Below are 12,178 nucleotides of genomic sequence, written 5' to 3'. Positions count from 1 at the left end.
GGCTGTAATAAGGGTCGGGGGAATGCAATAAGGGTCGGGGGGCTGCGATAAAGCTCGGGGGGCTGCAGCAGGAAAGGGACGAGCTCCGGGGGCTCCGAAACCCCCCCCGCCCTGCGCATGCGCCCCCCACTCACCGCGCCGGGGCTCCGACCCGCCAGCCCCGCCCCCGCTCGTCGCTCATTGGCTAACCCACGGCGCAGCTCGCTGTCTATTGGCTGATCCTGCTGCCACTCATGTTGGGCGGGACTTGGCCTTAAAGGGGCCGCGCGGGTGCGTGGCGCAGAGTTAATTACACGGGGGTAATTARGCGGTGCTGATTCCACGGGGATCGCACGGTGGCCATCGCATGGTGCCCATCGCCTCTTGCTAATGGCACGGTGCCCATTGCACGGCGCCCTTTGCCCAGTGCCCATTTCCCGGTGTTAATTAATTGCCCCGTGCTAATTGCCCGGTGCCGTTYCAGTCGTTTTCCCTGGGGCCCCCCAACATCTGGGCAGCGCCATCCAGCTGTTCCCAGCTGTGGGCTGAGGCCGGGCACAACTCATCMCACCGGTGCCAAGGGCTGGAGGGGACCGTGCCACGCTGCCACCCCCCGGCTCTGCCACCTCAGCCCATCCTGGCCCACCGGAGCATCCCTGATTTTGCTGGGATGGCGGGGGAAATGATGGTGSTGATGCTGGAGCATCCTCGATCCCGATGGGATGGAAGGGGGATGTGTGAGGGGAGCATCCCTGACCATGATGGGATTTTGGGGGAATGAAYGGAGACACCGAGGTGGGTGCTGGTGGTGCCAGGTGCCCGGCACGCTGTGGACACTTTATTCCTCCTGCCCCGAGCAGCCCCGGGAGCCCTCGGAGCAAAGCACCGAGCAAGAAGCGCCCGGTCCCGGCTCCCCGCGGCGTTCCGGCCGTGTCCGTGACGGTGACCGAGGCTCCCGGTGTCCTCCCGTGTCGCCCTGGCCTCACTTGCAGCCCCGCAGGACCCCCAGGGCCTCCCGCACGGCGGCGACGATCATCCCGTCCAGCTGCAAAGGGGCAAAGAAGGGGCTCAGCACCGCTCACCCCATCCCGGAACCCCCAAATTCCCCCCCAGAACTCCCACCTGGGCGCGGAGCTGCCCCGTTCTCCCGGCGGGGTCGCTGCCGTGGTCCCGGAGGCGAACGGCGCTCTCCGGGGACAGGAATTGCTGCTCCACATGGATGGTGCCGCTGAGGCTCTGAACCTGCCAGGGCACGGAGATGTCAGAGTTTGCCGTGCCTCAGTTTCCCCAGAGGGTTGGCACAGCTCTTCACGGAGTGGGGTGGGTTTAGGGGTCCTACCTGGTGCGGAGCCCCGGCGGGGACCAGCACGGCGTCCCCCGGGAGCTGCAGGAGGCTCCAGCCGCTCACCCCGCACTCCTCCCGCAGCCGCCGCCGCATTGCGGGGTCCAGGTAGCGGCCGGGGGCTTCCGCCGTCCCCGTCCCGTCCTTCCCCGGCTCCTCGGACTCCTGTGGGGTGCCAGGGATGAGCGGAGCCGGGGCCTGGAGCGGGGCCGGGGGCGGTGGCACCCACCTTCCGCAGGAAATCCCGGATCCGCCCCGCATCCTCGGCACGGAAGATGTGCCACAGTGCCCCGGGCCGGCCGCCGCTGTCCCCGAGCCGCTCCCGCAGCGGCGCGTCCAAATCCTCCGTGTCCCCCGGCAGGAGCAGCTCTGCGGGCAGAGAGGGGACTCAATGGGGGGCTGAGCAGGGGATGGCAATGGGGGGACCCCCACTTTTCCCCCCGTACCCCGCGGAGCCGGCGCTGCGTGGGTCAGGACGCTGATGGAGTCGGCCGCTTCCACCGTCAGGTTTTTGGTCCCGATGTTGCGGTCCTGCGGTCGCACCCCTGGGAGCGGGATTGGGGCGGTGGGTGAGCCTGGGGCACCGGCGCGGCCGAGGGGAGCCCCGGTGCCCCCCGAAACCCCGGTACCGCACTCACCGTAGGCCACACGGACGCGGGGGCGCAGCCAGCGCCGGCCCCGCTGGCCCCTCAGGTAGGTAGCCAAGTTGAGGCGGCCGCTGGCCCCGCAGTACTCGGGCAGGGGCAAGCTGGCCCGCAGGTTGGTGGCCCTGTGGCACAGAGGGGTGTGGTGACACTCGGGAACCCCAACTCCACCGAGCCCCGATGGCCCAGCCCCGGTGCTGGCGTGGGGAGGGGACATCGGGGTGATGCCACCCTGTGTTGTCACCTACCGGCTGAGCTCCGTGTCCCCAAAGCCACTCTCCAGCTTCAGCAGGTCCCCAACGCTCTGCTCCTGCTCCGGGGATGCTGTGGGACAGAGCTCGGTGTCACATCAGCGGTGCCCAGCCTGGCTGCCCTCAAACCTGACCCCAAAATCACACGGGGACCCCACAGACTCCTCGTCCCYTCACCTGTGCTGGCGGCAAAGCCATCCCAAAACTCTCGGCTGCTTATCCGGACTCGATTTCCCGGTGCCCGCAGGTTCAGCGCCTCCACCTCCTCCTCCCCGGAGCGCTGGAAGGATTCGGGACCMCACAGCCGCGCCTCCAGCCTTTTCTGCAGCCCTGAAACCAGGACGGGCTGCGGGGGCAGCCGGGGCTCAGTAGGGTCGGGGAGTTCCGGGTGTCACTCCGGGCTCAGTGGGGTCGGGGGGTTCTGGGTGTCACCCCGGGCTCAGTGGTGTCGGGGGGTTCCGGGTGTCACCCCGGGCTCAGTGGGGTCGGGGGGTTCTGGGTGTCACCCCGGGCTCAGTGGGGTCGGGGGGTTCTGGGTGTCACCCCGGGCTCAGTGGGGTCGGGGGGGTCCGGGTGTCACTCTGGGCTCAGTGGGGTCGGGGGGTTCCGGGTGTCACCCCGGGCTCAGTGGGGTCGGGAGCTCCCGGGTGTCACTCTGGGCTCAGTGGGGTCGGGGGGCTGAGGGTTCCCGGGTGTCACCCCTCACCCTTGGGCCGGGGGGATCCCGGGTGTGACCCCAGGCTCAGTGGGGTCGGAAGGGTGAGGAACTCCCGGGTCTCACCCGAGGCTCAGTGGGGTCGGGGGCTGGGGGTCTCTCGGGTGTCGCTCCGGGTCCAATGGGGTCGGGGGCTCCCGAGTGTCACCCCGGGCTCAGCGGGGTCTGGGGGGTTCCCGAGTGTCACCCCGCTCCCCAGGCTCAGGAGGGGCTCACCTGGCCCTGTCGCCAGTGCTCCTGGAACAGTTTGTAGTTGCTGGCGTGGCCGGGGTCGTGCAGCCAGAGCAGCCCGCTGGGSGCCAGCACGCAGTGGGATGCGGGCGGGTCCGGGGGGCTGGGGGGGCTCAGCTCGCCCCCCGCCTGCCTCTCCTGGATCTTCCTCTCCACCACRCGGGCGATGATGCTGTCCAGGATGCTGGTCAGGCGATTATCCTGGGGAGGGATAAATTTGGGACCCCCTCAGCCCGCGCTGACCCCCGCAACCCCACCAAAGCGGGGTGGGCAGCAGGGACGGGGTGRCCCCATGGCCGCGGGACTCACGCTGGGCAGCGCGGGCGCCACGGGGGCGAAGGCCATGCGCACCCCGTCCTGCCCCAGRCACAGCTTCACGGCGGTGGAGGCCAGCAGGTCGCAGAGGGTGGTGGTCTGCACGGCCCCACCCCGCGCCGGGGGCTGCCCCGGGGACGGCGGCCCCTCCTCGGGGCTCTCTGCTCGGGGGAGAACACGGTCAGGGTTGCCCACGCCGTCCTCTGCGTCTCACCCCTCTGCCCGGCACCCCAAAAAGGAGCGGGGTGCAGCATCCCTGACCCCCCCGAGCGGGGGGGTCGCAGCCGGCCCTACCTTCCTTGATGGGCCGGGCGGGGTCGGCTGGGCCGTGGCTGCGGGGTGGCGGGGTGGGCACCGGCGGCTCCTGAAACACCCCCGGAGCGGGTGGGGATCCAGGCGGGAGCCACATCCCACCCCTCAGACATCTTCCCCCGGGTTTAGGGTCCACCCGCACCCCCTTTTCCCCACCATCCCGCTCCTCCCCGTACCTGCCCGCCCGGGGTCTCCTCCAGGCTCCGCTCCGCAGCCCCCTCCCCGCAGGGACAGTGGGACTCGATGCCAAACTTGGCCCTGACCTCGTGCAGGAGCTTCCAAAGCCGGGTCAGGACTGGGGACAGATGGGGACAGGGGTGTCACCCCCTGAGAGCGGCTCGGGGGTGGTTTTGGGGCTGGGGGATGGGACACACTCACCACAGGTGGGGACGAACTGCGTGGGCACCAGCGATGACACGTGGTGGCCCCGCCCGGGGCTGCACTCGGGGGGCTGCGCTGGACCCTCTGTGTCAGGGAGAGGTCGCGTTTGTCCCCACCGATCCCCCCAGGGCTGACACCCCCTTYTCCACCCCTCCCTGTCCCCATACCAGTGCCATTGTCCTCCCTCCTGCTGCGGTGGCAGTCGGGGCACAGCTGGAAGCCACATCTGGCGCAGCTCCAGTGGGAGTTGAAGAAGCCACGCTGGCAGGCGTCACAGAGCTGGGGGGCTCCTTCCCCCCGCCTCCAGCGTGTCACCCCTGCGGGAAACACAGCCTGAGCCTCCCCGTGTCCCCAGTGTCCCCAGTGTCACCCCCACCGCGGTCCCTGCTTACCCTCGGGCCCGCCGGGGGCTCCCGGCCACGTGTCCCTGTCCCTGCGGACGGCGTCGCAAAAGGGATCCCCCAGGACCCCCAGCAGGTATTTGGCCAGGCAGAGGCTGCTCCCCACGTTCCTGCTCCCCACATTYCTGACCCCCAAATCGGGGCCGGCCGCCTCCAGCAGCTCCCCCTCGGCCTCCCCCAGGGTGCAGAGGCCATCGACGCTCAGCTCCCCGCTGTCCCCCAGGGCGAACCTGCCGGGAGAAGGGACAGGAGGGCGTTCAGGGGTCGGGGGGACAGGAGAGGGTGATCCATATTGGAGTGGTGAGACAAGAGGTGAAAAAAATTGGGGTGGTGGGAGAAGTTGCCTGAAAGTGGCAGGGCAAGGATGCTCCAAAGTGGGGTGAAGGGAGGGGGTGTTTGAAGAGGAGATGCTCAGGAGTGGGGCGACAGGAAGGAAATCCTACAAAATGGGATGGCAGGAGGGGACATCCCAAAGTGGGGTGGTGGAATGGGACATCCCAAAGCGGGACGCTAGAAGGAGACATTGCAAAGTAGGGTGACAAAAGGGGGCATTCCAAAATGGGGTGGCAGAAGGGGACATCCCAAARTGGGGTGACAAAAGGGGACATTCCAAAATGGGGTGACRAAAGGGGATGTTCCGTTGCCCCCTGACATGTCCTGCTGGACCCCAGCACCCCGTGAGCCCCCCAGGAGCCCCGGGCTCACCTGCGGAAGTGCATCAGCCTGCAGGTGCTCTCGGGGGGCTCCTCCTCCTCCTCCTCTTTGCCCTCGGGGTCCCCCCCGGYCCGGGGGGCACAGGCACAGCAGCGGGGGACGCTCTGGGGCAGCGCGGTGCAGGGCAGGCTCTGCAGGCACCACGGCTCCCCGGCACGGCTCGGCGGCTCTGGGGACACGGGGACAGCTTGGGGACACCGCTGGGAGGGACTGAAATGTCCCAGGCCAGGTTGGACAGGGTTTAAAACAACCTGGTCCCTTCCAGCCCAAACCATTCCGGGATTCTGGGATTCTATGAGTGGCACGCTGYGGCGGGGGCTGGAAACTGGGCCAGAAAGTAGGGCTGCAAAGTAGGGCTGGAACTGTGCGGAGGTCACGSCTGAGATGCCAACACCTCCCCGAGGAGCCACTGACCCAACCCCGGGAATCCCACCTGAGGCGSCCGTGCCACCCCGAACGGGCATTTCCACCCCCCGAGGGTGTCACGCTGCCCCAAAGGGACATTTCCATCCGTGCCCACCCTGGGAATCGCTGCCAGMCCCAGTCACGCCGGGAAAAACCCCAGCGCAGCAGGTTCCGCAGCCCACACGTGTTCCCAGCTCGTGTTGTGGGTGCTCAAACCGGGATGCGAAGTTCCCTCGGGATTGGGTGCTGCCGCCGCCCTCTCCCCGTGCATCCTCACCTCCGTCTCCCAGCTCCATCCTCCTCTCCTCGGGGTCCCCTGCGCTCTCCGTGCCATCCCCCGGGCACACGGTGGCCTTGGTGCCCCTCTTGGCAGCCCCGGCGCCCTCTCCGGCAGCGCGGGGCCCGTCGGCGGTGCCGTGGGGGCGTTTGGCCGAGCGCTTTCCCTCCCCGGGGGGCTCGGGACCCCCATCCCGCCGGGAAACTTTGGAGCGGGGCAGCGACTGCTCCGAGTGCCGCGTCAGCCACGTCTTCTTCAGCTTGGTGTGGTTGCTGGGTGGGCACGGAAAACGCCCCCCGGGCACGGCCAGGGTGGGCTCGAAGGGGTTGGGCACCCCGCAGCCCACCCCCGGGCACCCATCGCAGCCCGCGGTGGGGCACAGACAGCCCGGGGGAGGCTCCGGTTTGGCGAGAGCCGCTGGGTAGTGCCCGTCCGCCRGCAGAGGTGATGGATTGGGCTCCCCGCATCCCGGGGGCGAGCCGGCCTGGCCGCTTTGGTAGCCCAGGCGCTCGTCTTTGGGCTCTGAGGGCCGTCCCGGCCCCGTGTCCATGGAAAAATCGGCGCCGTGGGGCCGAGCGCTCATCCAGTGCCCCCCGCAGCCCCCCGGGCCCGGCTGCGGGAGGAAGAGGGGGCGGCTGGYGCTGGGGGGAGGCGTGCGGGGATGGGGAGCGGGCACCGCCGAGCTGCCCCCCGCCCGGCCATCCCTCCACGGGGCTCCCGGCAGCTCCGGCACCGCCGGCTCCCCCTCCCCSTCTCTGTCGTGCCCTGCCTGGCTCTTGCCCAGCAGCTGCGGCGCCGCGTGGTTCTTGGTCGAGGGGTGGAAACCGGGTTCTTTCTTCGGGTAAAACTCCTGGAAAGGAACAGAGGGACCGGTGTCACCCCAGGGGTGGGTCTCCGTCCAGCTTCTGTCACCCACATCCCTGCGAAGGGGTGATGGGGAGCACCCCATTCCCCTGCCTCAGTTTCCCCGCTAGCCGGTGCTCCCCGGTCGGCGGTGCCGGTGTTGTGGGGTGCCCGTGCCCCCCGCTGCCAGCGTGGGAAAGGAATGGGGAGCCGCAGCGGCACGGGGTGCGACGGGCGCGCCCAGGGCTGGCAGCGCTGCCTCCCGCCGCCCCCGTGCCTCGGCTCCCGCCGCCGTGACTCAGCCCGGGGGTGGCATCATCACCATTACCCCGTGCCTCGGGGGGCCAGGACCCCCCTGCCGAGGCGCAGGGGACAGCGGARGGCTGTGTCACCCTCAAGGGTGCTGGCCTGCCCTGGGTGCGGGTGCCAGCATCGCCTTTCGCCAGCCACCGCCGCTCCAGGCGCGTTCCGGTGAGGCTGGAGCCGCTGTCACCTCCGGGGAGCACCGGGGACCGCCGAGCATCCCCCTGCGGAGCCGCTCCGAGGTTTCCTACCTTGTTCCCTGAGCTGGAGCAGTCTTCGAAGGGGGTCAGAGCCGTTTTACACCTCGGCGGMACCCCCAGGTAGAGCGGCTGTCCCCAGGCGGGCGCGTAGGAGCCCAAACGCCAGTCCACGGCGGGGAACCGCCCGTCACCCATCGCCCCCGGCCCCTCGGGCCCCGCGCCGCCGAACGCGGGCTCAGCCGGGGGTCCGGCGGGCAGCAGCGAGGACAGGAGGAAGGGGCTGTGCTTGGCCTCCACGAGGAARGGGCAGTGGCGGAAAGCCGGGGGCTCTCCGGCCGTGTCCCCCGCCGCCGCGCGGGGTTTGCCGGCGGTACCGGGGCGCTGCGAGTCCAACCCCGGCACGGGCAGMGGGTAGCGGTGGTACGCGTGGCTGTAGAGGGCCAGCGGGGCCAGCACGGCCTCGGCCCAGCGCGGCCCCGGGCGCTCCTTGCAGGGCTCCCCCCAGCCCGTTTTGGGTTGCCCGTTCCTGGGGGGCARCAGCGGGGGCAGCTCGGCTCCGTCCTTGGGGCGGCACAGCGCGTCCCGCAGGCACGGCGGGCCCGCTGGGTAGGGACAGCCCAGCCGGCCACCGGCGAGCTCCCGGACGGGTCCCAAACATCCCTCGGAGCCCCTCCAGGGACACCCTTTCTCCATCCCGTAGCTCAGCTTGCCGGGCTCGGCGTAGCCCGCGAGTCCCAGCTCGGCAGCGGCGCTTCGGGATAAAACCATCCCGCTGCTCTCCATCCCCCGGGAGTCCTGCGCTGCGTCCGGGGCTCTTCTCCATCGCGCCGGGGTCTCCCCCATCCTCGCGTCGCTGGCCATGCTGCTCCGACACTCATGTGGTGCTCAGCGCCGTCCCGGGCAGGCCGGATCCTGCGGGGAGGAAGCGGGACATCAGCGGGGAGCAGCACCGACCYCTGCCCGGCCAGCGGTGCGGGGAAACTGAGGCACGGCGATGCTTCGGGATGGTGCTGGGGGACCCTCCAGCTCCATCTCCACCCTCCCGTGTTTGACGGGACATTCCCCGGCATGGTGAGGGGATCCCCGGCCGCCGTGCCCCGCGACATCCGTCGGGATGCACGGACCGGGAGGACACGTGTGTGTCCCCGTCCCTCCTGTGCCCATCCCGGCGGGGCTGGCGGCCGGGACGCACCTCGCGCCCACCAGTCCCTCCGCACCCAGGCTGGCCCCGCGCCCGGCCGCTGGCACCCAGCGTGGGGAGGCCGTGCCCCGCGCAGGTATTTGCCTCCGGCCAGGGCTGGGCTGCGCTTCCCAGGAGGGCTTCCAGCGAGGGGGGAGCTCCCCGCTCGCAGGGGCCCCTCCTGGGAGAAATGCCTGCGGAGATTTGCTGGATTAGCCCTCCTCCGGGACCCGGGCCACCCGCAGACGCGGGGTGCAGAGCCAGAGCTTGCAGAGCCGGCGGTGGCATCCCCTCGCAGTGTCCCCCCAGCCCTCTCCGTGTCCCCTCGGTCCTCCCCGTGTCCCCCCAGCCCTCCCTGTCCGGCAGCTGGAACAGCCAGAGGGGACAAACCCGGGGTCACCCAGCTCCCAGCCCTGCTGCGGGGAGGGACAGAACCGCCCCAATGGCCGGAATGGGGACAGGAGCAGGGTGGGGACAGGAGCGCGTGTCCCCAGAGCCGCCTGTGCCACATCCTCTTCCCAGAGAGGGCAAAGTCCCCATTCCCACGCTGCTCGGGAAACTCCCTGTCCGAGCCGGGGCACCCTGGGGCACAGGGACACCCTGGGGACAGCCACCCCATCGCTCCAGGGCGCAGACCCAGCCCGGCTCTGCCAYCCAACCCCATTTCAGGAAGATTCCCCCAATGCCCCGAAGCTGCCCCAGCACCTGCCATCCCCCCAGGGTGACATTGTCCCCTGTCCTTCACCCCATCCGGAGCGCACCGAGCCCGTCCCGCTGCTCGGCGAGCATGCCCCGGTGCCCCACAGCTACCTGGAGGGTCCATCAGGGACCCCAAACCGAGGACGAGCGGGGCTCTCCGCCGGTGACACCGGGAGAGGCGAAGCCGGGCGGACGGGAGCACCTAAACCCACAGGCTGAAGGGATCCGGCTCCGGGATCTGGAGGAGGCAGAAAGCCGCCCGGGCGGCCCTGGGGATGTTCTTCTCCTCGTGCTGGAGCTGCAGTTTTTGATCCATTGGCTTGGGAAGCTCCGTGCTCCTCCTGCCTATCGAGCTGGGGGTCCCGGGGCGCTGGGGTGCAGGGAGAGGGGCACCCAGGGGAGCAGCGGCGACACGAGCGGGACCTTCCCCCGGCTCTAGGCAGCTTTGAGCATCCTGGGGCGGCTCACGGCGGGACGAGGCGGTGGCAGCGGCTCTGCTCCCCACCAGCGTGCAGCCTCCGCCGGCTCCGGCAGCGACTGGGCGGGCGGGAGGGATGCTGGAGTTTGCTGACGCCCGGGAACCGGGAATCGGCGCGGTGCCGGCGGTGCCGCCCAGCCCCGGGGGCACCGGCGGCGGTGCCAAGGCAGGCAGGTGTGCTCTGCCCCGTGCGGGTGAAGAAAGCGCCCTTTGTTCGCCAAGGCCGCCCCGTCACCAATGAAAGGCTCCAGCCGCCCGCTCCGGGCGAAACTGGAACGGGAGAAACATCGGGATGGGCCAAAAGTCCCTGTCTTGGTGCTGGGGAGCCGGTGGGGACATGTCCGGTGTGGAGACTGTGGTCATCCTATGGGATGTGAGCTCCCAGGACCCCAAATCATTGGGTTTTGCCCAAAATTTACGGTTTTGGCCACAAGCCACGGTCCAGAGCTGTGTCCATCCCTCCTGCAGCTGCCTGGGATGAAGGCAGAGCTCCTCTCCCTCCTGCAGATCCCACAGCAGGAGTTCAGGGGGCACAGACGGGCTTTGTGGGGCACGGGGATGCTGTGACAGCACCCTGCTGGTGCCACCCTGAGCAGGGATGAGTCTGGGACCGCTGTCCCTGCCCTGCAGACCACCAAAGTCACAGAGAACACAGCTGTGCCCACCAGGGTCACACAGAGACCCCATCTGTGCCCACCAGGGTCACACGGACCCAGGGTCACTCACACAGACCCCAGCCGTGCCTACCAGAGTCACATAGAGCCAGCAGTGCCCTGCAGACCACCAAAGTCACAGAGAACCCAGCCGTGCCCACCGGGGTCACACAGAGACCCCCGCTCTGTCCCCCAGGGTCACACAGAGACCCAGCCGTGCCCACCAGGGTCACACAGAGACCCAGGGTCACTCACAGAGACCCCATCTGTGCCCACCAGGGTCACACGGACCCAGGGCCACACAGAGACCCCCGCTCTGTCCCCCAGGGTCACAGAGAGACCCCCGCTCTGCCCCCCAGGGTCACACAGAGACCCAGGGTCACTCACAGAGACCCCAGCTGTGCCCACCAGGGTCACACGGACCCAGGGCCACAGAGAGACCCCCGCTTTGCTCCTCAGGGTCACAGAGACCCAGCCGTGCCCACCAGGGTCACACAGACCCAGCCGTGCCCTGCAGCCCACCGGGTGCAAGCCGGGTCCTTGGGGTGTTCCCCACACTGTCCCTCAGCACCCCCAGCCCCAAAGCCCCACCCCGACCCCAAACCCACCATCACCCAGCACCGGACAAGCCCTGGAGAGGGCGGAGCAGATCCGGGGGGGTCCCAGCTGGACACCCCATCCCTGGATGCCCGGGGAGGTGGCGCTGATGCCAGCAGCGCCGTGCGGGTTTATGTAACCCGCGTGTGTCCCCGGACCGTGCCCGCCTTACATAAACCGCATCCCTGGGCACGGCTCGGCTCGGCWCGGCTCGGCACGGCTCGGCGGCGGGCTGGGGGCACGGGAGAAGGGGTGAGGGCAGGCCAGGGCCCCCGGGAGCCCGGCAGCGCCACGAGCAGCCCACCACGGGCTGCCTCCAGCCCGGCCGCTTCCTTGCGGTCTGGTTTAGGAAAAGCCGGGCTTAACCCTTGCTGGGCACGGCTCAGGGGTCACTCGGCCGTGCCAGGGGGTGCCATCCCAGCCCCAGCGGGGGTCAAACCATGCGGGAACCCCTCCGAGCCCCCCTCGCCGAGGAGGGGAGGGTTTGGGGGGCCGCGGCGCCCCGGCGCTGCTCGCTGCACCCAGTGGGTGCCAGRGAACAGGGAGGGGACCCAGACAGGGCTCGGGGCGAGGGAGAGCCCGCGCCTGCCTGCGATGAGAAGGTGCTGAAAGACGAACTCTTCCCGTTCCCTCCCTCCGTTCCTCAGGAATGATGGATCCGGAAGGGCTGGGACGGAGCTGGCAGCCGGGAGGGTCCCCGGGGAAGGGTCTGGGGGGGACGGGCGGGTCTGGGGGCGCACAGGGGTGTCCGGAATGTCCCGAATGAGGGGACGGGTGTGGAGACGGATGGACACAGCGACCTGAAAGGGCTGGTTCGGAGCTGGCAGCAGGGAGGGTCCCCGGGGAAGGGTCTGGGGGGATCAGGAGGGTCTGGGGGCGCCCAGGGGTGTCCGGAATGTCGCGAGGGAGGGGACGGGTGTGGACAGAGATGGACACAGCACCCTGAAAGCGGGAAGCCCCAAGGAGGGTCCATCGCTGGGGCAAGGAGCAGGGAGCCGGGGAGTGATGGAGGGACACCAGGGAATTTCCCACTATGCACTGGGGCAGCATCCCTGGGCACTGTCCCCTCCCCGTGCCACGCTGCCCTCGGCGTCCCAGCGAGCCTGAGGTTGTGGTGAAGCCTTGGCAGGGCCAGCAGAGCCCTCACGGGGYAGCCACACCGTGGGACGCTCTGTTGGGGTTCAACCACAGCCCCCCAATCCCAGCAGCGGGGTCCGTTCCTGCCTCCCACAGCCCCAATCTCTGACCGGGGTCCCTC

At 69.7% G+C, this 12,178-nt stretch overlaps 1 protein-coding gene across 1 annotated transcript; it reads right to left on the bottom strand.

Moving 5' to 3' along the window:
- Nucleotides 1–892: 892 nt before the first annotated feature.
- On the bottom strand, nucleotides 893–9,831 carry HR (HR lysine demethylase and nuclear receptor corepressor). The gene is made up of 19 exons (XM_057384595.1): nucleotides 9,304–9,831; nucleotides 7,365–8,225; nucleotides 5,968–6,817; nucleotides 5,277–5,454; nucleotides 4,563–4,801; nucleotides 4,338–4,487; nucleotides 4,168–4,254; nucleotides 3,966–4,084; nucleotides 3,772–3,841; nucleotides 3,472–3,638; nucleotides 3,148–3,363; nucleotides 2,394–2,562; nucleotides 2,214–2,289; nucleotides 1,960–2,090; nucleotides 1,768–1,866; nucleotides 1,551–1,690; nucleotides 1,319–1,486; nucleotides 1,102–1,221; nucleotides 893–1,024 (listed from the first exon to the last, which is right to left on the bottom strand). Exons 2-19 carry the CDS (start codon nucleotides 8,172–8,174, stop codon nucleotides 962–964), a joined length of 3,852 nt encoding a protein of 1,283 aa, XP_057240578.1. The 5' UTR covers nucleotides 8,175–8,225; nucleotides 9,304–9,831; the 3' UTR covers nucleotides 893–961.
- Nucleotides 9,832–12,178: the final 2,347 nt, after the last annotated feature.

Source organism: Malurus melanocephalus, unplaced genomic scaffold (assembly GCF_030028575.1).
Source record: "Malurus melanocephalus ecotype Western Australia unplaced genomic scaffold, MMel_1.1 scaffold_722, whole genome shotgun sequence".
NCBI lineage: Eukaryota > Metazoa > Chordata > Aves > Passeriformes > Maluridae > Malurus > Malurus melanocephalus.
This window is presented reverse-complemented; position numbering and strand designations above follow the sequence as displayed.